Raw genomic sequence first — 27,337 nt, 5'->3', positions numbered from 1 at the left:
GACGGCAGCCCACCAGGCTCCCCTGTCCCTGAGATTCTCCAGGCAAGAACACTGGAGTGGGTTGCCATTTCCTTCTCCAATGCATGCAAGTGAAAAGTGAAAGTGAAGTTGCTCAGTTGTGTTTGACCCTCAGCGACCCCATGGACTGCAGCCCACCAGGCTCCTCCATCCATGGGATTTTTCCAGGCAAGAGTACTGGAGTGGGGTGCCATTGCCTTGACTTTCCATAAACCCTACTTGGTTTCTTCCCTCCTTGACTCACGAAAGAAAGGTCATCAGGACACATATTTCACCACCTGCTTTTTGTACATTTCCTATCTTCTTCCCACAATTCACCAAAGACCAGAAGAGATGAACTTTCCTCTTCTTCTTCCTGTCTGAATGGGACTCATCTATGTCTGAGCCTCAGTTTACCCTGTGATGTCATCTGCCATCTATCATTCTCTGGCCTCTAATGATAGAATCATAATGTAGTGAGCAGATGAACACAGACTCATGGGTTTAATATCTTTAAGATGGACTATTTATCACAGAAATGAAACTGTTGATAAACAAGGCAAAAGGAAAGGTGAAGATACCTTAAGTATCTCCTATCCTTTACCTCTTGTTGTTCTCCTTACATATTCTAGGAGAAACATGGTGAAAAGGGTAACTGGAGAAAGACTGGGCATAAAGAGGAAAAGGGAAATATATATAGAAGAATTAAAACTCTAGTACTGATACTAACAGGAATAAACTAGAATAATGATTGGATGTTGGAATATAGGAGGAAGAGAAAGTGAGGAAGAAAAGGGACATATATATATACTGACTCGTCTTGAAGATGTGCAAGCTGTATTAGTTTTATGATTTTAAACCAAACAGTATTAAAGTCAAGTGGACCTCATTAAGCCCTGGCCTGTGGCTCTCAGATCTTATTTTTCTTGGCATGCACTATGAAATGTGTGAAGAGAAGAGTTGTAAGGTAGTCACAAGCATTTTTGGCAAAATGGAGAAAATACAATGACATGTTAATATAGTTAATTGAGATTGTCCTGTATTCAATTATGAGACCGTCTTTTATTCTGTCTTCTTACATCCTTTTCTTATATAAAATGCTGTTGATAGTAGATGGAAATACTCAATAGTTTTTTGCTTTTGTCTTCGAGAAATAATTGCTGGTCACCATGACTTGATGGAAACTTTTTATGGGTTGAAGAAATATTAAACTCTGGAAACTTCCATCTGAGTTCTTGCACCCCTATGAGAGAGAGCTTCTTGAGGGTTCTCCAAATAGCTAACATGTATCAAAATAGTATTCACTGAACTTTTCCTCCATTGGAGGAACTGGGGCTAGGAGAACTCAAGACACTTGTCTAAGTTCACAAAGCAGACAAACATAGGGGCCAAATTCAAAGCACAAGCTCTTCAGGGGAAAGGATAGGGAAAGGGATGGATATGTACACATTGCTATATTTAAAATGGATAACCAACAAGGACCTATTGTATAGCACAGAGACCTCTGTTCAGTGTTATGTGGCAGCCTGGATGGGAGGGGATTTTGGGGGAGAATGGATACAGGTATATGTATGGCTGAGTTCCTTTGCTGTCCACCAGAAACTATCACAACACTGCTAATTGGCTATCCTCCAAAACAAAATAAAAAGTTGAAAAAAGAAAAAGCACAGGCTCTTGACCAACAGGGACACTATTTCATCCTTATTCTATATTGTACGGCCCTGGAATAAGTAACTGTGCTATTATCTGGCCTATTATAATTTTTTTCATTTCTCTTTTGATTCACTTCAATATTTGTGCTATATGATTGAATAATTCTAAATCTAATACATGCAAAACAGAACTATAAAAATTAGTCTAAGTATATGAAGTTAGGGGGTAGAAGAGAGGGAATAAGAAATAAAGAAAATTACAGAACATGTATGCAAAATGTTTAAAAGGAAAAAATATAAAAATTTCCTCCATAATGGTATTCCCCCATTGACCATGCACCATAGCTGAAAGCTCAATACACAGCTTCTTACCTCTTTGTTCCTCTCCCCACTCCCTCCAGCTCTTTCTTTGCATTTCTGTCTTTGTCTCAGTGTGTGTGTTTCTTTCCCTTTACCTGTGTGTGTATATATTTTTTTAAATCAGACTGTTGACCAATTATTTTTGGTATTGTGAATTTTGAAGAGGACAAAGAAGGGAAGAGGATTGCCAAGCCTCTAATTAAATGAACCCTAAAGCTCTGACAGACTGTTCTTGTCACTTAAATTTATAAACCACTGAGAGCCAATAAATACTTAGCTGGCTATAGACATTTAAAAATACAACTAAAGAAAAATCAGTTCATTTTTGTCAACTTGTGGAAGCTTTGCTAATCCTTGTTTCCCAATGAGACACACAAACTTTAAATTCACACATTTCCAAAGGAGTCAGATTTAGTACTTACCTGGTTAAAAAAAAAAAAAAAAAAAAAGTGGCTTCCCTTATGGCTCAGCGGGTAAAGAATCCACCTGCAATGCGGAAGACCTGGGTTTGATCCCTGGGTTGGGAAGATCCCCTGGAGAAGGGAAAGGCTCCAGTATCCTCCAGGATACTGGATACAGGATACAGGATACAGGATACCCACTCCAGTATCCTGGCCAGGAGAATTCCATGAACTGTATGGTCCATGGGGTCTCAAAGAGTCGGACATGACTGAGGGACTTTCAGTTTCACTTTGGTTAAGTGCATTATTTGGAGCCATAGATGTATTTTATAATTTTTCAGTTTATCATTAAAATTCTGGTAATATCATGGAAAAAAATTAACAGTAACAAAACACCACCATACTTGGGACTGTAGAATGGGTTTGCTGTCACTGAAACTTTCATTTCTGAATTCAATTAAATACTGTTGAAGCTTGTAAAATTTTCAGTCTTTTGTGACCATATTTGAAACTGCATTCATGCAATTTTTTAAAGAACATAGTATTATAAGGAAATTACAGTCCCTTATGTTTGTAAATAACACAGTAACATTCTTGGGAGCTAGAGAAATAGGTTGGGATACTTTCCCCTATATTAAAAGGCTGTAGAGAACCACACTTTTTGATTTTTGAGATGTATTTCTGCTTTTTTTTTTTTTATTCTCGGAACTAAAATGTTATTTCCTTTGTGAAGCTTATTTAACTCATTTAGGTAGGTTTTGTCATTCTCTGTGTTTCCTCTGATTTGGTTCATATACCTACCCTAGATCTTATTACCTAGTAATTTGAAGTTCCTTTCCATTTTATTCCTTAACTATAAATTATTTGAGTATGCATTTAGCTCTACATTCAGAGTATTTAGCACATGCCTTGATTCTTAATAAAGTGTTAAAAAAAACATTTGGTATGAACAAACTAAAAAGACAACCCACAGAATGGGAGAAAATATTTGCAAACAAAGTGACCGACAAGGGATTCATGTCCAAAATATACAGAGCACATATAGTTCTATATAAAAAAGAAATCCCCATCAGAAAATGGGCAGACTTCTCTGGTGGGACAGTGGATAGGTATCTGCCTGCCAATGCAGGGGACTCAGATTTGATCCCTGGTCTGGGAAGATTCCACACGCCGCGGAGCAACTGAATCTGGTGCCACAGCTACTAAGCCCACACTACGAGCCCACAGGTCACAGCCACTAAAGCCTATGTGCCTAGAGCCTGTGCTCCACAGAAGAAAAGTCCCACAGTAAGTATGGAAAGAAAAGCAGTGAAAAACTCTAGCAGGGAGGAAGCTCCCATTCCTGTAGCTGAGATTTGAGAGCTTATCGGAAGAAATGTCAGAGGCCTAAAATCTGCCTCTTATTTACAAACAAGCAAACAAACAAACAATAGACCAAACAAAATAAAACAAAAACTCTCCAACAGCCAAGAAAGGGGTCTGAGGAAACAAACATTATCCCAACAGAAAAGGTATCTAAAATAGTTCGATTTTTTTTTTTTTTCCATGTTTGATTGGCTGGGGAGCTGGGAAACACTGGATGGATATTTCAGTTTTACTTGTTTATCTGAGAAGTCAATCTAAGTATAAATAAAACTGTGACCTTTTAATTCAGTTTGTTTCCCATTAACAAGACCAAGAAAATCTGGGCATAGAATGTTATTTTTAAAGAAGAGAACAAAAATTCTTATTAGAAACATTCCAATTGAACTGCAGTGGGAGTTCTAAAGACACACTAACTCACATCCCCACAAACAAATTTTCTGTTAAAATCCTTTGTGTGTATTTCTCAATCTGTAAGACATTCAGGTGACTGCATCCTTTTAAACAAATCTTATATAAAATAAGATTATATGCATACAATGTTAATTTCATGATCATGATCTTCTTACTGCTTCTAACTGCAAAATTCAGACTCAAATTGAAGAAAGTAGAGAAAACCTCTGGGCCATTCATGTATGATGTAAATCAAATCCCTTGTGATTATACAGTGGAAATGACAAATAGATTCAAGAGATTAGATCTGATAGACAGAGCACCTGAAAACTATGGACAGAGATTTGTAACACTGTACAGGAGGTGGTGATCAAAAGCATCCCCAAGAAAAAGAAATGCAAGAAGGAAAAATAGTTTTCTGAAGAGGCCTTACGAACAGATGAGAAAAGAAGAGATGCTAAAGGCAAAGGAGAAACGGAAAGATATACATAAGTGAATATAGAGTTTCAAAAATAGCAAGAAGAGACAAAGAGCCTTCTTAACTGAACAATGCAAAGAAATGGAGGAAAACAATAGAATGGGAAAGTCTAGAGATCTCTTAAAGAAAATTGGAGATACCAAGGGAACATTTCATGCAAAGATGAGTACAGTAAAGGACAGAAGTGGCAAGGACCTAACAGAAGAAGAAGAGATTTAAGAAGAAGTGTCAAGAATAATACACAGAACTGTTCAAAAGAGTCCTAATGATCAGGATGACCATGATGGTGTGATAACTCACCTAGAGCCAGACATCCTCGAGTGTGAAGTCAAGGGGCCTTAGGAAGCAGTACTACAAACATAGCTAGTGGAGTTGATGGGATTCTAGCTATTTCAAATAGTAAAAGATGATGCTGTGAAAGTGCTGCACTCAATATGCCAGCAAATTTGGAAAACTCAGCCGAGGCCACAAGGCTGGAAAAAGTCAGTTTTCATTCCAATCCCAAAGAAAGGCAATGACAAAGAATGTTCAAACTACCACACAATTGCACTCATTTCACATGTTAGCAAGATAATGCTCAAAATAGTTCAAGCTAGGCTTCATCAGTACGTGAACCGAGAACTTCCAGATGTACAAGTCAGATTTAGAAAAGGCATAGGAACTAGAGATCAAACTGCCAATGTCTGTAGGCTCATAGAAAAAGCAAGAGAATTTCAGAAAAAAACAACTACTTCTGCTTCTGTGACTATGCTAAAACCTTTGATTGTGTGGATCACAAGAAACTGTGGAAAATTCTTAAAGAGAAGGGAATACTAGACCAGATTACCTGGCTCCTGAGAAACCTGTATGCAGGTTAAGAACCAACAGTTAGAACTGGACATGGAACAACGAACTGGTTCAAAATTGGGAAAGGAGTACATTAAGGCTGTATGCTGTCACTCTGATTATTTAATTTCTATGCAGAGTACATCGTGCAAAATGCCAGACTTGATGAATCACAAGCTGGAATCAAGATTGCCAGGAGAAATATCAATAACCTCAGATATGCAGATGATACTACCCAAATGGCAGAAAGCAAAGAAACTAAAGAGCCTCTTGATGAAGGTGATAGAGGAAGTAAAAAAGCTGGTTTAAAACTCAATATCATAAAACTAAGATCATGGCATCTGATCCGATCACTTTGTGGCAAATAGATGGAGGGAAAAAATATAAACAGTGGCAGATTTAATTTTCTTGGGCTCCAAAATCACTGTGCATGATGACTGCAACCATGAAATGAAAAGACATTTGCTCACTGGAAAAAAAGCTATGACAAATGTAGATAGTATATTAAAAAGCAGAGACATCACTTTGCCCACAAAGTCCCTTTAGTCAAAGCTATGGTTTTTCTAGTAGTCATGTTCATATGTGAGAGTTGGTCCATAAAGAAAGCTGAGCACTGAAGAACTGATGCTTTCGAACTATGGTGCAGAAGACTCTTGAGAGTCCTTTGAACTGCAAGGAGATAAAACCAGTCAATCCTAAAGGACACCAACTGACCCAACTCTAAATATTCATTGGAACGACTGATGCTGAAACTCCAATACTTTGGCCACTCATTGGAAAAGACCCTGTGGCTGGGAAAGATTGAGGGCAGGAGGAGAAGGGGGCGACAGAGGATGAGATGGTTGGATGGCATCACCGACTCAATGGACATGAGTTTGAGCAAACTCCGGGATATAGTGAAGGACCGGGAAGCCTGGTGTGCTGCAGTCCATGAGATCACAAACAGTCAGGCATGATTTAATAACTGAACAAGGTAACAATATTAATTTCATAGTTGTGATAAATTTATCATGAGTATGTTAGATGTTATCATTAGAGGACTATCAGGTGAAGGGTGCATGTGAATTGAATCATTTCCATGAATTTTGCAACTCTTCTTTAAATTTAAAGCTATTTATTAAAAAAATGAAAAATAATGTAAAGAGATTAGACATTTGAAGCAAGAAGTAACCTAGCTTTTTAGGGACAGCAGAGTTCTAAAATTAGCTCAAGGCCACACTGCAGGCTCACAGTAGGTACCTGACTCTCAGCTCAGGGCTCTTTCCCCTCTATCCAGCTGCCACTAAGGAGTGACTGTTTCTGTTTCACCTGAACAGTTCACAGTGTGACCTGCTGATACAAGTCCAGGGAATTCCCTTAGATCACTCTACTTTTCTATAACCAGAAAACACACCAGTGTTAGGTCAGTAAAACTGACCCAACTTTAAAGCCAGAGGTCAGAAGACTTAGTTAGCCAGTTCATTACCTATTTACTCAACATCCAAAGTCAATACCAGTCAATAACTGGGAGTAAAAATGCAGCACCATTAGATGGAAAATGTGAAACATTCACAGACACACTGGTCTGGGTTAATCTATCTGATTATCCTTTCAATTGGTCAGAGGTTCTGCCACAAAGTGTCATTAAAAAAATAAATAAATAAAAAACTTCCAGAAGGACAGAGGGGCCAAGTGATCACATTATAGCCTCCTGATTCAGTTCAAGCTATTTCGCATCAACACAACCTAAATAGCGGCAAAAAAAAGACCAGTTTTAGGGATACATAGTAAAGAAGTCTTTTTATGCTTCCTGTAACAAAATGTTATTTCTGGCCACTATAGAATATGCTTATCATTTTAGAATAAATGATGAAAAGCAACAATGTCCTGAAAATTTTTATTTCATTGCACTAAACTTATGTTTACTTGTAAATTTTAGAAGTTTAATTTTTTTAAGTCAAATGTCAAGGTTTCCAGAGGTTGTGTGCAGAGGACAGGAAGTGCATCCACATCTTCGTAGGAGCAAACACTCTGTCCTCAGTTCTTCAGGATATGGATCTCTACAGTGGGCTGATGCTCAGATATAGTTGTCTTTTAGTTGTTTGGTATGATTGTGTTTGTTTTTAACTATAGAAGGTTTATTTTTCTGTTTAAAGCAAAATTAGCCTAAATCCCTATTTCCTAAGTCTTCCAGTAATAGTTTGTTGCATAGAAAAAGTCTGTATGATATTTAGAGTTCAGCTTCTTTTAGACAGCACTTATCTTTGGGCTGATCACTGCAAATTAGTCAGTAGTTGTGTAAAAAACAGACAGACAAAACTTCCAACCCCCTCCTCAAATAAAACTCCCCTCTCCTAAAGAGGACTGTGAAGAAAAGGGAACTGGGCCACCCATTAGTTTGGTTGAAAGAGTTCTTACATTATAGCCAAAAGGATTCTGTGCATTTTCAGAGAATGAGCTCCCTTAGAGTTCTAAAATGCAGGGTTTTGGGGGTGCATTTGCTCAAAAGATTCTAGCTTTAGCACATTAACATGAAACACAGGATCTCATCAACACAGAGTCAGGCAACTTCTGGCCTCTAGAAGCCCTGCTGAAAAGTTATTCCAGTAAAACGTAAAATGTTGCAGTGTGGTGTGTAATTTAAAAAATACAGCCCATAGTACATGAGATTTTGTTAAGAAAAGGTTCTCACTTCCCACCGATTATCCTCTTCCATTGGCCTGATTTATTTCCCTATATTCATAAAGACTCACAGGCTTGGCAAGAATGCTATGGTTTTGTAATGAGGTGATATATTCTCCACTTACTGAGGATGTATTTCTGTTTCAGGAAACACCTGCTCCAATGCGGCTGCTGCTGTTTTAGCAAAATAGAGATCGTGGGATTGGTTGTCAAAGAGAAGATGTGACTTGTGCAACACAGTATATTTGCTTATAGTTGATGTCTTTATGAGAGAGTTATTCAGGGCTCTTTATGGTGATTTATGACTGGTCTTAATTAAAAGAAATATGAGAAATGAAGAAAGCTGATATTCACTGAATTCTTCATGGCTATAAGTCCATGGGGCTGGAGAAGACTTTTGAGAGTCCCTTTGACAGCAAAGAGATCAAACTAGTCAATCCTAAAGAAAATCTACCCTCAATACTCATTGGAAGGACTGTTGCTGAAGCGGAAGCTCCAATACTTCGGCCACCTGATGCGAAGAGCTGACTCATTGGAAAAGACCCTGATAATGGAAAAGGTTGAAGGTAAAAGGAGAAAGGGGCAGCAGAGGATTATATGGTGAGATAGCATCACTGACTCAATGGACATGAATCTTGGCAAACTGTGGGAGTTAGAGGAGGACAGAGGAGCCTGGCATGCCACAGTCCATGAGGTCACAAAGAGTCAGACACAATTTTGTGACTAAACAACAACCTGAGCCCACAGTGAAACTTAAAGTTATATTTGTATCATCATACCATTTTATACGTGTTTCTTTAGGAGGGGTGGGGGTAGCTCTTGGGTGGTAGGAATGGTTTTTAGGTTATAGCTCTCTCTCTCTCTCTTTGTCCATCTGTATGTCTATCGTTCTTTTTGTTTTCCATAGTTGTTTGCCATAAGTACATGGCTCTGCAGAGCCCTTTTCTGCTAAAAGCAGCATGCTTATGGATATCTGATTAACACCAGTATATGGAATATCCACAGAACCCAGTCCTAGCACCAAATCATTCCAGAAAATAGCTTGTGTTTTATATATATATATGTAAAGAAAAAAAGTATTGTATTTACTATTCAGCTTCTTTTAAACACCACACTTCTTTGGGCTGATTAGCACCAATTACTGACTAGTTCTCTAATATGAGAGGATTATCATATCACAAAATACATCATGAAATAAGCATTGCAAATGAATGAATCTTAAATCTTATTACAAGACTGGCAACCTCTTCCTCCAAACTCTCAACTTTAAGTACTCAGAAAAAATTTTCTCTTGGTTGTAACTTATCTTCACATCCTTTATAACCTCTCCCAGTTTATATACTCATGACACTATGACATCATAGGTATTTAAAATGGATCATCAATCAGTTGTACAGAGAGAGCAAATAGCCACTTAATCAATGCAAACCATAGTCATAAGTTTACCTTAGTTCCTTGAAGGGATCTGCCCTGACATTAGGTGTCTCTATAGATTTAGGGAACACTGTGCCCTCTGCTCCTGCAAACAAAAGAAAAAAGCAAACAGAGGTTGGAGTGTTGGATGGGTCAGCACAATGAATAGAGTTAAATGCGGTGAATCCTTTATACAAACCAATACACACGTATCTGCCACTGGCTCTAGGGCATGTCTCTGTGCTAGGAGAGCATTGAATCAACTCATGCAAGCAGTCTTTGAAAAAACTAGTAACTTCTTTTGAATGTGTTCTTGCTGAGATCAGAGTAAGGTCATGAGGCAAATACCATGTCGACTTAAAAAAAAAGATGCCTAGAAATGGCATAGTCTGAATCTTGTCTCTCATAAAATATTAACAGTTGTCCAGCTGAAAGTGTTTTGAAAACCAGCAACTGGAACTCTGTTACTGCAGCACAGGGCACAAATCACATAACACATATAACAACTAAGCAGTGGGTTAGATGGTGGAGAATACTGTAAGACTATAAGGAATTTGCCTAATGAAAATTAAGCCAATATTTTTCAGCAATCAAGTTCTACACTATTATCTTGAAATCTTAAACAAAAGAGAACACTATGAGAGATCATTTAAAGTTCAGCACTTTTACAATTTGAGTATTAATATTGATTCCCAACCCAATCTAGACATTTAGCTCTTGATTTTGCCATAAGCTTTTATCTTTACAATTTGTCAACACCAGTTGAATCTTTCCAGCCATAAAGATTGTGATTATCTGATTTTTCCACTCTCAAAGTGTCTTCAAATCATTTAAGCCTCAGTTTATCACAGACAATTGCACCGGATATTTGTTTTTCAATTAACCTTAGGCAGTATCCTGTACTCTGAAGTAAAGGTGTTTACTTTTATATGTTCAGTGTACTTCTTTGATACTGTAAGAAGGAGTAGAATAATATCTTGCATTCATGTGTGAATTTCAGGAATCCTCTTGCACTGTTATAATGTGTACAAATCCTCCATTAACCACTATTATTCCAAATCCAGGTTTATTCTGACACATACTAATGAGTCTATGACAATGAATTGATTTCCTGGCTTTTGTAGCAACTATGGAAACATTTATTTGATAGGTGTAAACGACCACAAGCAAAATGAGAAAATTTTTTTCTTCCATAATACTATATAGGGTCATTAAAAGAATATTCTGATGAATATTATTATTAATAAGATTAATAACATTATTCTGTGAATAATAACTACCATCCTCAGCTAACATTTTTGAGTAACTACCACATTGCTACTGTCATATATATACACATATATATATATATATAAATATATATAATTTATTCACTACAACAAGAATAAAATTTACAGTTCCAAATGGCATAGGGGCACTTCATGTGGGGACATTTAAGATCTTTCACTGTCCATAGACACTTTTACTTTCTAAGATCCCAAATCACATCATTTCAAATATATCAAAATGTATCCACAGCCCCATTAAATTCAATTTTTGGTATAAATTTTCATAAGAATGTTCAGTTTTATTATGTATATATTGTTTATTTTGCTCTTGTGATTGAAGCTTTATTGTGTTCTTAATAACTGTGATGCTTAATTTTATGTGTCAACTTGACCAGATCAAAGATGTCCAGATATTTGACTAAACATTATTTCTGGATGTGTCTGTGAGGGAATTTCCAGATGTGATTAGGAGTAGCATTTGAATAGGTGGGCTGAGTAAAGTAGTCTGCCCTCTCCAATATGGGTAGGCATCGTCCTATCAGATGAGGGTCCGAATACAACAAAGTGGAAGCAGGAAGTGTTCAGCCCTTCCTGCCTGACCCTATGAGCGGGAACATTGATCTGCTGTCAGTGATCCTGGTTCTCAGACCCTCAGACCTAGACTGGAATTGACACCACTAACATCCCTAAACCACACCACTGGCCTTCCTCAAGTCTCCCATTTAACAGACACTGACTGTGGGACTTCTTAACCTCTGTAAGTGTGAGCCGACTTCTTACAAGTCTCTTTCTCTATACAGACGTTATTGGTTCTGTTTCTCTAAAGAACTCTGACTGATGCAGTGACTGAATAAGAATGGGGTAGATTACAAATTACAATGTAGCTTTTGTTACGTGTGTGTTATATTAGGTTTTACAGAACATCCATTTTCCATCTCTGGCATTTTTGGGATCTTTTGAGGGGCGATGTGGAGGCTGCCAAGTAGATAAAACAGGTTTGCAGAACAGGACACTGACTGACACATCAGAAGGCAGCTCTGGGCTGTCTGAAACCCAAGACCATGCCCTCAGCCACCTCAGCACCATCTCGCCTGTCACTGAACAACTCTCATCTGCTGGTACTGCAGTTAACAGGCACTTCTCTTTGACATTCTTAGAGATGCTTAGTTCTTAGTCATTTGAACTCTATTTAAAAATGTCTATATTTCTATGTAATAATGTAATTTAAAGGAACAATTATATGACTCAATAAGGAGAAGAGAATTATTTATTTATTATCTATACTCTCTAGTTTCAGCTCAAATCTCTTTTTCCTCTACCAAGAATTCCATGAAAGCTGCAACAAGAAAGAGTATTACTTATTTCCAAATCAGCCATCATTGTCTGACACACTCCCATGGCAATGCACACTGCCCATGGACAGCTTTCATCATTTGAATTTTTACTAGAATGCTGTGAAGACTCATGTTTCACCTCTTTCTCATGCCCATCATCTTATAAGACCTTTGAAGCCAAAGAAGAGATATCTATGTTGCACCTTCTGCAACTGTGTCCAGTACACACACATAGGATAGCATAGACTTATTCAGACCAAAACAAAGAATGGCAAACTCTTATGAACAATGAACCTCAAAAGCTTGGGCCAATTTTATATCCTGTCCAAACTTTGTGCTGACCCTATTTACTTGTCAAGTACAGTAACAAAACTTCATCTGCTACTTTACTTCTTACATCTTGCTGGACTAGGCTCAAGAAGGAATTCCTCTATTGTAGCTGGGGGATCTGAGCTCTGCCACCCTTCTAAATATACATATATAGTGTGGCAATAGCACATCCGGTACCTTACAGATGCTCATTCTCTGTGTTTGTGGAAAGAAAGAACATGGTCTCCTTTGAACAGCTGAGCCTGGGTCCTCAGCTCGCTGACTGCAGTTGCATCTGCTGCACTCCTGGCTAGGAATAAGTCTTGCTCTGTGTCATTTCCTCATCATCTGGCACAGTGCAGGTGCTCAGCAAATACTTGTAAGATGGCTACAGCACTCATGAGGTACTGAGCACACACTGTTCGGGGTCTACCTTGGAGACACTCATCTCATTTCTTCAACTAGACTAAGCTCAGTGTGGGCAGGGGCAAGGTCCAATAGAGAATACAGCCAGAGCTGACTTTAGATTTCCAAGACTTCTACTGGATTCATTTCAGTAAGTACTGCCACTTCTATAAGAGAACTAGTTTACAGCTCTAAAACTCCTCATGTCTCACATATTAAATGAATGTCCACAATCATGACCTAATGCATTTTAACTATGCCTCTAAAATAAGAGTATGCTTATAAAGGAATGCTATTTGGGTTAAATATAAATATTTCTTTAAAGTAAAATACAATCTAAAGGCTTGCATTTTCTTTCACAGACCAAGAAACTTGCTTATCCTGTACATAAGAGAACTAGGGCTAAAGGCATGTTTAGCTCGTGGTCCTATGGCCAGTAAGTGCTAGAGCTGGGCTTCACATCTGGGCATCTGACTAAAGAACCCACATTTAGCCATGGTGCCCTAGAGTCTTGTTTTCTCAGTGCCAGTCAATGTGGTACTCACTGAAGGCAAGCCAGCAAAACCCAGAGGGGCTGAGCTCTGATAGGTGGAGAAGATGGGTGACTCATAGGGTCTGATGTGGATCAAAGTCAAGGGCATGACACTCAAGCTCCTTCAGCTTCCATCGTCCAACCAGATGCCCTTTGATTTTGTTTTTGCTGGACTTCAGCCACAGGGGTCCATATTTCCCATATGCACTGGAGGACGGACTCATGTATATGATTTTCCAGGGGGAGGTAACAAAATCTCTCACTAGCTAAGTGACCTTGGACATAAATCTCTCTGATACTCAGTTTTCTTCTCTGAAAAGAAGGGATACTGATAATACCCTCATCTCCCAGGAATCTTGGGGCACTAAATGAGATTTCTGGTCCATAGCAATCATCAGATGCTGCTGCTGCTGCTGCTGCTGCTGCTGCTAAGTCGCTTCAGTCGTGTCCGACTCTGTGCAACCCCATAGACGGCAGCCCACCGGGCTCCTCTGTCCCTGGGGTTCTCCAGGCAAGAACACTGGAGTGGGTTGCCATTTCCGCCTTCAATGCATGAAAGTGAGAAGTGAAAGTGAAGTCGCTCAGTCGTGTCCGACCCTCAGCGACCCCATGGACTGCAGCCTACCAGGCTCCTCCGTCCATGGGATTTTCCAGGCAAGGGTACTGGAGTGGGGTGCCATTGCCTTCTCCAATCATCAGATGACAGTTAATAAAATAATACTACTCTTATGAAAATGTCCATGAACCCTATTCTTTCCTCCTCTTATCTGGGTCCTCTATGACTCTTAAAAATGAAGACTTAAAGCATGTACTAAAATCTAGAAACAATTGCAACTGTCTTCATTTGATCATCAAAAAACCCCTGGGAAAGCAGGACTATTAATTTCTGCTATTATGAAGCTACAATGTGAGATTCAGAGATGTCAAGAAATTTTCCTAGGTCGTACATGAAGAGGGAGAGCCAGGATTTGAATTCCAGCATTTCAGCTCCAAAACCAATGCCCTTGACCCTACTGTATACCCTCAATCAGCAGATTAAGTAACTCTCTACTTGCTCATCTTTTATGAAACATGAAAAAACACCCATGTTTATAGTCTCAAGTAACACCTGCTAAATTCCTTAACACTTGTCTTCTAAAAATAATTCCCATGTACAATGAAATGAGATAACACATTTCCAAAAGACCATTTTTTTCCCCAAGTCCTATCCAATTTCTTGTTTTCACATCATTTTTCACTTTTCCAATCTGCAATATCCATCAGGAGGAATTTCCCCATCCCACTCTCTAGCCATTCTTAGATAATAAAGTATTATCAAGTTTATTATTTCACAAAGGTTTCTATTAAAGCCATACCCACTGATTCCTTCTTTGACACAATATAATTTACTGGCAATAAATGTTCATAAACAGTTTGAGTGAAAAATCCATAAAGCCATTTCAGTTTTATTTTAAGTTCCATTTAATATCCCTCAAAAATGATTTCATCAATGTGTTTCCATTAGCTGGTTCTCTGCCCAATAACTTAATTCCACACAATCAATCAGGAACTTATAGAGCATGTGACAGGATCTTTCTAAAGTGTTTTGAATCATCATAAAGATCAGCTCAATGGCTCTTTTTTCCTACTAGCACAGGTAGGGGGTAAACTCACCAAAAAAAAAAAAAAAAAAGTCTCTAATGCACTTTGTTGCCATAGCAACAAAAAAGCCAGCTTCCCTTCTCTGGAAAGTATCCTTAAGTTCAGAGCCGAGTTTAGTCATGCTTTTCCCTCAAAGTGTTCTGTATGTCAAGAGACCTGAAATCCAGTCCTATCTCTGTAATGCTGGGAAATCCCATAACCCTCTGTGGCCCTTGATTTCCTTCACTATAAAATGAGGGGTGGGATAAGAAGTGTCAGAGCTAAACTGTTTTCTCCCCAAATTGAAAATTTTATAAGGTAACAATCTAATCTAAACAGAAGACTGTCTTTAATCACCTTCATTTCCTACCAGGAAAACAGAGCAACCCTGGGTGGGGAGAGAGAGAGAGAGAGAGAGAGAGAGAGAGAGAGAGAGAGAGAGAGAGACAGAGTGTGTGTGTGTGTGTGTGTGCGCGCGCGCGCGTGCACGCTCAGTTGTGTCTAACTCTTTGCAACCCTATGGACAGTAGCCTGTCAGTCTCCTCTGTCCATGGAATTCTCAAGGCAAGAATATTGGAGTGGGTTCCCATTCCCTTCTCCAGGGTATCTTCCAGGACCAGTGATCGAATCTAAGTATCTTCTGTCTCCTGCATTGGCAGGTGGATTCTTTACCAGTGTGCCCGGCCCTGGAATGGAATACCAAAGAGAAATGCTAAAAATATCTCAGTATTTAAAGAAAAAGGCAAATTAAAGGAGAGAGACATTTGTCTAATTTAAACTGCAATTAATTAGTAGAAATAATCACCAGAAAATAGATCGTAAGAGATAAATGGTAGAGAGAAAAATTTATTGTAGATGAGACTAACTAAAATAAAAACCTGGTTTGTAACTCTTTATTGATCTAAAGCAAATTCAATTTTATAAAAATAATAAACATTAAAGTGCCTAAATCTGTACATGTTGAAAACAGACATGGATTAAATACTAGAAGAAAAATTTAGATTGCAGAAAATTGGACTTGAGAGAAATGTGAGACACAAAAGAAAAAATTACAATGATAGAAGATATAATTAGTAACATTGAAGATCAAGAAATATATGACAAATCAACTTTTTTGTTGTACATGGAAGAGGACTACTGTTACAGGTACCAATTTCAAGAAAGACTTTTACAATGGGCAGACATGGTTTATGAATACTGTTGGAAAACTGATGAAGGAATTAAATAAGCTTAATGGGTTTGCTCTCCTAAATTCCTTCTTGATATACATTCTTTAATATGGACATAATTATGATGAATGCTTTTGTATTAATGAAAATAGACTGAAAATCATCTTTTTGTTAAAACCATGGAGCTAAAATGTTCAACAGGTTCCATATATGAGTTAAAATATCTGATGATCACTGTTTGAAGTCAAACTGTCCTAAGTTTTCCAATTCCTGTTGCTTGGATAGATATATCCTGATTGACAGTCCTTAATAATAGCCATATTTTACCTGATAAGATAAGGTTCTACTTTTAAACCAATACTAGATTATAAAACGGAGAAAGAATGTCAGTCCAAAAAATGGTGATAAGAAAATAGGAGAAAGGAGAAAGGATGATGTGATTTCTTGAAATAACTGAGAACTGGGAAACCAAAGACCTGATTTTCCATAAGCTTATAGCTGATCTTTGGCAATTTAGCCTTAGGTGTTGTTTCCCCATTTGTTATACAAAGTAGGGGTGGTGACTAGATGAGGCCACCTCCAGTCCTGCTATTTTACAAACCTCCAGTTAACCTAGTTGGATGAACCCAATGACCCAGAGGGGCAGGGAAGGTAGGCTTGATAAGCCCAAACTTAAATGTATTTAACAAATATGTATTGGGCAGGGCACTGTAGAGGTAAACTAGAGAGACATGGAGCTTATAGACCAATAGAATGTTGTATATTCCAGGAGGATACAATGGTGAGTTTAAAGATCAGTAATTAAATAATCTCAGAAATAAAATATACTAGTAACAAATGTTGATAACAGATTTGAAAGGAAAATCAAACATGTCTTTGAGAGTAAAGAACCTGGAGCACCAGGTTGGTCTGGCAGGTATGTTTCCCTGAAAAGGGGAAGTTTTGCTGATATTTTTTTTTTTAAACTTTACATAATTGTATTAGTTTTGCCAAATATCAAAATGAATCTGCCACAGGTATACATGTGTTCCCCATCCTGAACCCTCCTCCCTCCTCTCTCCCCATTCCATCCCTCTGGGTCGTCCCAGTGCACCAGCCCCAAGCATCCAGTAATGACCTAGTCAAGAGAGGGAAAAGATTACACAAACATGGCAGGGTAGGGAAGCTGAGGTCAGTAAGGAAGATTGGTGTGGCCAGACCATATTTTATCACAGGTGAGCAGTGTGGAATGACACTGGAGAGAGAGGTTGGCCCAGGTAATGCAGAGGCATGGAGAAGGTGTGTATATGTATATGTATATATATGTGTGTGTGTGTGTGTGTGTGTGTGTGTGTGTGTGTGTGTGTGTATATATTTTTTTTTTTTTTTTCCATGGGAATGGTCTTGATCCCTGTCTCCTGTACAATGTCACAAACCTCAGTCCATAGTTCATCAGGCACTCTATCTATCAGATCTAGGTCCTTAAATCTATTTCTCACTTCCACTGTATAATCATAAGGGATTTGATTTAGGTCATACTTGAATGGTCTAGCGGTTTTCCCTACTTTCTTCAATTTAAGTCTGAATTTGGCAATAAGGAGTTCATGGTCTGAGCCACAGTCAGCTCCTGGTCTTGTTTTTGCTGACTGTATAGAGCTTCTCCATCTTTGGCTGCAAAGAATATAATCGATCTGATTTTGGTGTTGACCATCTGGTGATGTCCATGTATAGAGTCTTCTCTTGTGTTGTTGGAAGAGGGTGTTTGTTATGACCAGTGCATTTTCGTGGCAAAACTCTATCAGTCTTTGCCCTGCTTCATTCCATATTCCAAGGCCAAATCTGCCTGTTACTCCAGGTGTTTCTTGACTTCCTACTTTTGCATTCTAGTCCCCTATAATGAAAAGGACATATTTTTTGGGTGTTAGTTCTAAAAGGTCTTGTAGATCTTCATAGAACCGTTCAACTTCAGCTTCTTCAGCATTACTGGTTGGGGCATAGACTTGGATTACTGTGATAGTGAATGGTTTGCCTTGGAAATGAACAGAGATCATTCTGTCATTTTTGAGATTGCATCCAAGTACTGCATTATGGACTCTTTTGTTGACCATGATGGCTACTCCATTTCTTCTGAGGGATTCCTGCCCGCAGTAGTAGATATAATGGCCATCTGAGTTAAATTCACCCATTCCAGTCCATTTCAGTTTGCTGATTCCTAGAATGTTGACATTCACTATTGCCATCTCTTGTTTGACCACTTCCAATTTGCCTTGATTCATGGACCTGACATTCCAGTTTCCTATGCAATATTGCTCTTTACAGCATCGGACCTTGCTTCTATCACCAGTCACATCCACAGCTGGGTATTGTTTTTGCTTTGGCTCCATCCCTTCATTCTTTCTGGAGTTATTTCTCCACTGATCTCCAGTAGCATATTGGGCACCTGCTGACCTGGGGAGTTCCTCTTTCAGTATTCTATCATTTTGCCTTTTCATACTGTTCATGGGGTTCTCAAGGCAAGAATACTGAAGAGGTTTGCCATTCCCTTCTCCAGTGGACCACATTCTGTCAGACCTCTTCACCATGACCAGCCCGTCTTGGGTTGCCCCATGGACATGGCTTAGTTTCATTGAGTTAGACAAGGCTGTGGTCCTAGTGTGATTAGACTGACTAGTTTTCTGTGAGTATGGTTTCAGTGTGTTTGCCCTCTGCTGCCCTCTTGAAACACCTACTGTCTTACTTGGGTTTAGTAAAGTAATGCTCAAAATTCTCCAAGCCAGGCTTCAGCAATATGTGAATATGTGAACCGTGAACTTCCTGATGTTCAAGCTGGTTTTAGAAAAGGCAGAGGAACCAGAGATCAAATTGCCAACATCCGCTGCATCATAGAAAAAGCAAGAGAGTCCAGAAAAACATCTATTTCTGCTTTATTGACTATGTAAAAGCCTTTGACTGTGTGGATCACAATAAATTGTTGAAAATTCTGAAAGAGATGGGAATACCAGACCACCTGATCTGCCTCTTGAGAAATTTGTATGCGGGTCAGGAAGCAACAGTTAGAACTGGACATGGAACAACAGACTGGTTCCAAATAGGAAAAGGAGTTCGTCAAGGCTGTATATTGTCACCCTATTTATTTAACTTATATGCAGAGTACATCATGAGAAATGCTGGACTGGAAGAAGCACAAGTTGGAATCAAGATTGCCGGGAGAAATATCAAATATCAATAACCTCAGATATGCAGATGACACCTTATGGCAGAAAGTGAAGAGGAACTCAAAAGCCTCTTGATGAAAGTGAAAGTGGAGAGTGAAAAAGTTGGCTTAAAGCTCAACATTCAGAAAACGAAGATCATGGCACCCAGTCCCACCACTTCATGGGAAATAGATGGAGAAACAGTGGAAACAGTGTCAGACTTTATTTTTCTGGGCTCCAAAATCACTACAGATGGTGACTGCAGCCATGAAATTAAAAGACGCTTACTCCTTGGAAGGAAAGTTATGACCAACCTAGATAGCATATTCAAAAGCAGAGCCATTACTTTGCCAACAAAGGTTCGTCTAGTCAAGGCTATGGTTTTTCCTGTGGTCATGTATGGATGTGAGAGTTGGACTGCTGAAGAAGGCTGAGCTCCGAAGAATTGATGCTTTTGAACTGTGGTGTTGGAAAAGACTCTTGAGAGTCCCCTGGACTGCAAGCAGATGCAACCAGTCCATTCTGAAGGAGATCAGCCCTGGGATTTCTTTGGAAGGAATGATGCTAAAGCTGAAACTCCAGTACTTGGGCCACCTCATGTGAAGAGTTGACTCATTGGAAAAGACTCTGATGCTGAGAGGGATTGGGGGCAGGAGGAGAAGGGGATGACAGAGGATGAGATGGCTGGATGGCATCACTGACTTGATAGAAATGAGTCTGAGTGAACTCCGGGAGTTGGTGATGGACAGAGAGGCCTGGCGTGCTGCGGTTCATGGGGTCACAGAGTCGGACATGACTGAGCAACTGATCTGATATATATATATATATATATATATATATATATATATATATATATGTATGTGTATGTATAATGTACATTTTAAAATATATAAATATACATAAATTTTATATATTATATATATATATATATAGCCCCATGATATGGTGGCCAAATATATATGAAATGGGGATGTCTCATGGTGAAAGCATTAAGCAGACCTAAGCAAGTTGGCATTTTTCAAAGATTGCGGTGGCAGCATGTTATGGTCGGCATATTTGTGTCCCCCTAAAAGTCACATGCTCCAACTGTAACCCTCACAATAACTCAACCATGCTGGTGCCCTGGTTTCAGACCTCCAAGCCTCCAGAACGGTGAGAAATAAATGTCTTGCTGTTTAAGCCTCCCAGTCTCTGGTATCTGTTATAACAGACTGAGTTGTCTGAGACACTGTATCGTGGAAAAGATATTTGTGGAGGGCAAAGGTATATGAGTCAAAGCAGGGCAGACATGATAACAGGCTGCACTAAAGAACTGGCAGTCAGGTGGAGAAGTGAGGATGAGTTAGGAGATATGTTGAGAGGAAAACCAATGGGATCTAGTGAGGTGCTGGATAAGAGGGAGATAGCGGATGACCACAGGGCCCAATGGAACAGCTGAAATTGTGGTCAAAGTCAAGTGATTAATACCCAAAGCCAGCTGTGCCCAAGGCAACCTCACACTACTCCAATAAAATCTAGCTTCTTTGACATTTGATATTTTAACTGTAATAGAAATTGCCTTTACTCAATAACAGAAATTGCTCTGCATCCAACTGTATTTTTCCTGTGGAGGTACAGGTAACATGACAAAGAAAAATTTAAGTTTCTTATAGAGCTTATAAGCATTAAAAGAAAACTATGAATAATGCAATAATTCTTTGAATAATGAACATAGTCTTCTGTGAAAGATAATTTTCTGGTTTCTCTAATGTTTTAGCTGAACACATGATCATATGTCTCTTATTGCTTAAAATCTTCCTAAAATTCACAAGATAATGGTTTTTGCCTCTGTAAGTCCAGGCTCGTGACATGGTTACACTTTGATACTTAATTCTATAATGTCTGAGTGAGACCCATTTTTCCTGAAAACCAATCTTCTCCACAGCATATTACCCAAGGTACATATAAGAGAGTGAATTGTGGGAGAAATGATCACCGGAAATTCCTTAGAATTTTCCACAGAAACAGTGCTTTTGTATTTAGTTCCTATCATGAAGGTTTGACTTTCTATTAATAGTATTAGTCAGTGAAAAATTCTTTTCAAGGAGTGAGTTGGGTTATGTTTAATCAACAGTTTAAAGTGAATCAAGTAATGAATGAGATAGTAGAGTCTTCACAAATTTCAGGATTAACCACTGAATGAGGCTGTCAATTTCTGAAAGCCATCCCACTCGTGAGCAACAGACAGACGCAAGGCAGTAACTTTGAGTGAAAAAAGTCACTTGAGGTAATAACTTAATCCCACTGTGTCTCCCTGGATGCTGGTGGCATTTAATAAACTGCTAACATGAAACATTTGTGGTCATTACAAGTTGTTTCTAGGATATGCACCAAATACATTATTTTTAGGAATCAGGACAGATTTGCCTAACCTAAAAGTACAGATAATTAATTCATTCAACAAATATTTATAGAGGGCCTACTCCATACATGGGTTGGTGGGGAAAACAAATTCAGACTTTCTTCTTTATGGAATCAAAAAATACAAAATTTATAGCCACTCTAAGCATTGCAATATTTGTTGTCCATAAATATTAAACAATTATGTACTATGTGTGTGGCACAATGCTAAAGCAATATTCACTGTGAAGCTTTGATCTCTGCCCTTTTATGTAGTATTACTATAGTTAGAAAGATATTCAAGAACAAATTTAAATTGATTTCTCATAAAAATTAGTATAAACCATGCACTCTCAATGAGGGTAATGTAGTTCCCAAAGATACAAAATTTGGTCTTGGAGCCAAAATGAATCTTAATCCATTCAAGAATAAAGTACAAATATACACAAATTGATATACATTATCTATTATACTATAATTTCATTGGAGGGGTATAATTAGGGGAATAAAGAGCTGAAATGATTGCTTAGAAGAGGGATATCAGAAAAAAGGGTGAAGAACTTTTAAGCCCACTGCTGAGATCTACTGCTCAGAAAAAAAATCTCGGAAATATTCCTTTCAAAATATTAAGGCTCATTGGCAATGCAACTGGTCACCAAAGACTTCTGAGGGAGATGTACAATGAGATGAATGTTGTTTTTATGCCTGCTAACACAGCATCCATTTCGTTGCCCATGGAACAAGGGATAATTTCTACTTTCAAGTCTTATCTATCCTAAGATTATAGCTGCCAGAGAGAGTGATTCCTCTGATGGGTCTGAGCAAAATAAATTTAAAAATTGTGGAAAAAATTCACCATTTTAAATGCCATTAAGAACATTCATGGGAAGAGATCAAAATATCAGTTTTAACAGGAATTTGAAGAAACTGATTCTAACTCTCATAGATGACTTTGAAGTGTTCAGGACTTCATTGGAAACATGTAAAAGAAACAGTAAAAGAACTAGAATTGGAAGTGAAACTGGAATATGTGACTGAAGTACTGCAACCTTATGATAAAATGTTAATGGATGAGGAGTTGCTTTTTATAGATGAACAAAGAAAGTTTCTTTTCTTCTTTTGTTGGCCTTGCCATGTGGCATGCGGGATCTTAGTTCCCTAACCAGAGATCGAACTTGCACCCTTGACAATGGAAGCAGACTCTTAACCATTGGATGGCCAGGGAAGTTCCAGAAAGTAGTTTCTTGAGATGAGATTTGCTCCCAGTAAAGAGGTTGTGAAGATTATTCTGATGGTAACATAGACTTAGACTATTACATAATTTAGTTGATAAAGCAGTGGCAGGTTTTTAGAGTACTGATTCCAATTTTTGAATAAATTTTACTGTGGATAAAATGCTATCAAACAGCATTGCGTGCTACAAAGAAATCATTCATGAAAGGAAGAGTCAATCATTGCGGCTAACTTTATTGTTAAGAAATTGCCATAGCCACCCCAGCATTCAGCAACTACCACCCTGATCAGTCAGAAGCCATTGACACGGAGGCAAGACTCTCCACCAGCAAAAAGATCATGACTCAATGAAGGCTCAGACGATGGTGAGTGTTTTTTTCCTTAGCAATAAAGTATTTTTAAATTAAGGTATGTATACTTTTTAATATAAGGCTGCTGCTGCTTCTAAGTCACTTCAGTCATGTCTGACTCTGTGCGACCCCATAGACGGCAGCCCACCAGGCTCCCCCATTCCTGGGATTCTCCAGGCAAGAACACTGAAGTGGGTTTCCATTTCCTTCTCCAATGCATGAAAGTGAAAAGTCAAAGTGAAGTCGCTCAGTCGTGTCTGACTCTTAGTAACCCCACGGACTGCAGCCTACCAGGCTCCCCCGTCCCTGGGATTCTCCAGGCAAGAACACTGGAGTGGGTTAATATAAGGCTATTGCACACTTAACAGACTACACTATACTGCAAACATAATTTTTATATGCACTGGGAAACCAAAAGATTTGTGTAACTAGCTTGATTGTGAGATTCTCTTTATTGTGGTGGTCTAGAATCAAACCCATAATATCCTCAAGGTAAGCCTGTATACTCTATAGAAGGCATTATAGGGGGTCAAGAACAAAAGCACAACCATCAGTTGGATGACTATTTCAGTAGGCCAGGTGAGAAATGATGATGGCCTACACTAAGAAACTCACAGTGAAAAATGGAAAGGGTGAATGTGAGAGCAAGTGGAGAATTGAAAGAACATAGTGATATGAGAGGTGAATGAGTGACAAATGTATACGTTTTGGTAGGGGGAAGCATAAGTTTGATTTTGGCTTTGTTGAAAGTATCTATGGCATTCCCAGATTAAGATGTCTTTGTAGTCAGCTGTTACAGCTCAAGGTATATTTCTCAAGGTAGAGTTCTAAACCATTGGGATATAAACTTAAAATCAATAGGATACAGAAGATCATGAAAACCAAGAGAATAGATAAAATTAATGAAGAAATGGTTACAGTAATATGAACAGTTGGCAAAGTCAGAATTTTAATGGATTCTAACATTTAAAGTTTGGGTATGGGAAGATAAGCCATCAAGGGAAACAAAGTAACTGGCCAGAGAAACAGAAATGGGGTAACATAGGAAGTCAAGAGTGACAAGTATTTCAAGAAGGTGAGAGAAGTTACCTAGATGCTTAATTGGTACTTAGAGGTAAGAGGAATTACGGTGTCCATGGAATTTAGTAACATGAGGGTCATTTACATCACATGAGACATTCCATGAAGAGCCTGAGGTGGACTCTTGTGAGTAGAGGAGTAAGTTGGAAGAGAAGAAATGGTTATAACAAGATTTCCTCTTTTGTGACAAGAAAATTATAGTAAGACAGTTGAGCATTAAATATTGGATATTAAGATGCAGCTATGGTCAGGAAGTAACAGTTAGAACTGGACATGGAACAACAGACTGGTTCCAAATAGGAAAAGGAGATCGTCAAGGCTGTATATTGTCACCCTGCTTATTTAACTTATATGCAGAGTACATCATGAGAAACACTGGACTGGAAGAAACACAAGCTGGAATCAAGATTGCCGGGAGAAATATCAATAACCTCAGATATGCAGATGACACCACCCTTATGGCAGAAAGTGAAGAGGAACTCAAAAGCCTCTTGGTGAAAGTGAAAGTGGAGAGTGAAAAAGTTGGCTTAAAGCTCAACATTCAGAAGATGAAGATCATGGCATCCGGTCCCATCACTTCATGGGAAATAGATGGGGAAACAGTGGAAACAGTGTCAGACTTCATTTTTCTGGGCTCCAAAATCACTACAGATGGTGACTGCAGCCATAAAATTAAAAGATGCTTACTCCTTGGAAGGAAAGTTATGACCAACCTAGATAGCATATTCAAAAGCAGAGACATTACTTTGCCAACAAAGATTCATCTAGTCAAGGCTATGGTTTTTCCTGTGGTCATGTATGGATGTGAGAGTTGGACTGTAAAGAAGGCTGAGCACTGAAGAATTGATGCTTTTGAACTGTGGTGTTGGAGAAGACTCTTGAGAGTCCCTTGGACTGCAAGGAGATCCAACCAGTCCATTCTGAAGGAGATCAGCCCTGGGATTTCTTTGGAAGGAATGATGCTAAAGCTGAAACTCCAGTACTTTGGCCACCTCATGCAAAGAGTTGATTCATTGGAAAAGACTCTGATTCTGGGAGGGATTTGGGGCAAGAGGAGAAGGGGACGACAGAGGATGAGATGGCTGGATGGCATCACTGACTCGATGGACGTGAGTCTGAGTAAACTCCAGGAGTTGGTGATTGACAGGGAGGCCTGTCGTGCTGCGATTCATGGGGTCGCAAAGAGTTGGACACGACTGAGCGACTGATCTGATCTGATCTGATCTGATGGTTAGTAACCAAAATTGATAGGGTCCCAGTCCCCTGGAGAAGGGAATGATTACCCACTCCTATACTCTTGTACGGAGAATTCCATGGACAGAGGAGCCTGCTGGGCCCTGGTCCATGGGGTCACACAGAGTCGGACACAACTGAGCGACTAACACTTTCACTTTTCCACTTTCAGGTCTGTTTTATGGCACAGGCTGAGAGGAGTTTCCTCAATTGCTTTGATGTGAGCAAGCAGAATGTGGATATTTGGGTTCATCTAGGTTGGAGATTTTAACAGGTATGCATATTGAAAGTAGAATGTAACAAGTTCAGGATTGCACTTAAGACTATGATGAGGAATATGATATTGGGTAACTCATTTAGCTTCTTCTAGCCTCAGTTTCCAGCTTTGAGGAACAAGGATAATACTACTTCTCTCATAAAGCTATTGTAAGGATCTAACACATGTATTAGAGAATTGTCCTTTAATATATACATATATATATTCTCATTATATATATTCTCTCTCTAAATATATAGTGCTATGTGCACCTAGTATATTAAAGTGCTCAAAAAATGGTAGACATTATTATGTATTAGAATAGTTGATATTGATGAAAACAATAGGCCAGAATGACCAAAAAACACTGAATAATTTGAATCTTAACAACAGAGAAGAATGAGATGTGTTTCCTTTCAAGTATTCTAGCAGTGTAACTGAACAAACCATACCATCAAGGTGAATACTTTAAATAATTGTGTAGAATGTGAAACCACGGAGCAATTTAAGATTCATGTATAAAAAATATTCTGGCAAGATATGAAGAGACAAGTAGTTTAATTAAACAAACTCTACTCTAGAAACCAACAGACCAGAACTCATGCTTGGTGTATCATTAAGCCAAAATTGGAAAAACTAAAAGGGAGCATTCAAGCAGCAAGCAACCTCATTTCAGTTTCTCATGACTACATTATTGTTGATAGTAAATAAAACCACACAATGAAACAAATAACTTCAACACACTGGCTTTATATTGCATTGATGGAACACCGGAATAAGGCATCCTCAGAGTCAGGACAGTATATGAACAGAGTACTGGCAACAGATGTTTGACATGAAAAGCAGAGTTGGGAGTGACAGAGACTCCTTGGCTCTCAGAAATAATACAGTATGTGTCCCATGAATGGGATGAATGTGGCATTCCACTCATAGCTGCCTCCGGGTCTCTGTGGGGCAGGTGTCCAGAATCAGGCCACCAGTGCAGAGAAAAAGGGAGAGATGGATATGAAATGTGTGACCAAACTAAGAAAAGCCTGCCCTTCTACTTGGGAATAGGGTAAGAAGGGAGCCTTGAAAACACTGCTTCCTCTCAGTCTTAGTTCTCAAGTGTCTCTCACAGTGTGAGAGCAATTGTGACTCCAAGAGGTAATGGAGGCTGGTGAGACCTAAGAGAACAACATGCACGTGATTTTAAGGGTTTCCCGGTCACTGAAAGAGTAGATGAACCCTTTGTTCCTCTGGCCAAGCAGGCTGGAGGTGATGCTTTCCTATGGAGAAGGAAATTGAAACACTAATTGAGGACCACAAAGAAACACTGTCTAAAAAATAATTGGAGAAACTTATAAAGTCATTTTCAGGTGATGAAGAAGATAATGACCTGAAAAGTGAAACCAGCCAGTTGAAATCATAATGAAAGTACTGAACATCTGAAAGTATTAAAACACTTGAATGAT

General features: G+C 38.7%; 1 protein-coding gene across 6 annotated transcripts in view; it reads right to left on the bottom strand.

Annotated features, from left to right (window-relative positions):
- SGCD (sarcoglycan delta) overlaps positions 1-27,337 on the bottom strand; it is a 697,628-nt gene that overhangs the window by 107,995 nt on the left and 562,296 nt on the right. For all 6 annotated transcript variants that reach the window (XM_055560027.1, XM_055560012.1, XM_055560020.1 and 3 more), the window contains one exon: positions 9,576-9,648. In XM_055560027.1, the coding sequence (XP_055416002.1) occupies positions 9,576-9,648 (73 nt within the window). The remainder of the gene's footprint in view (positions 1-9,575; positions 9,649-27,337) is intronic.

Source organism: Bubalus kerabau, chromosome 1 (assembly GCF_029407905.1).
Source record: "Bubalus kerabau isolate K-KA32 ecotype Philippines breed swamp buffalo chromosome 1, PCC_UOA_SB_1v2, whole genome shotgun sequence".
Lineage (NCBI taxonomy): Eukaryota > Metazoa > Chordata > Mammalia > Artiodactyla > Bovidae > Bubalus > Bubalus kerabau.
Note: the sequence above shows the minus strand (reverse complement) of the source record. Positions and strands in the feature narration are given on the sequence as shown.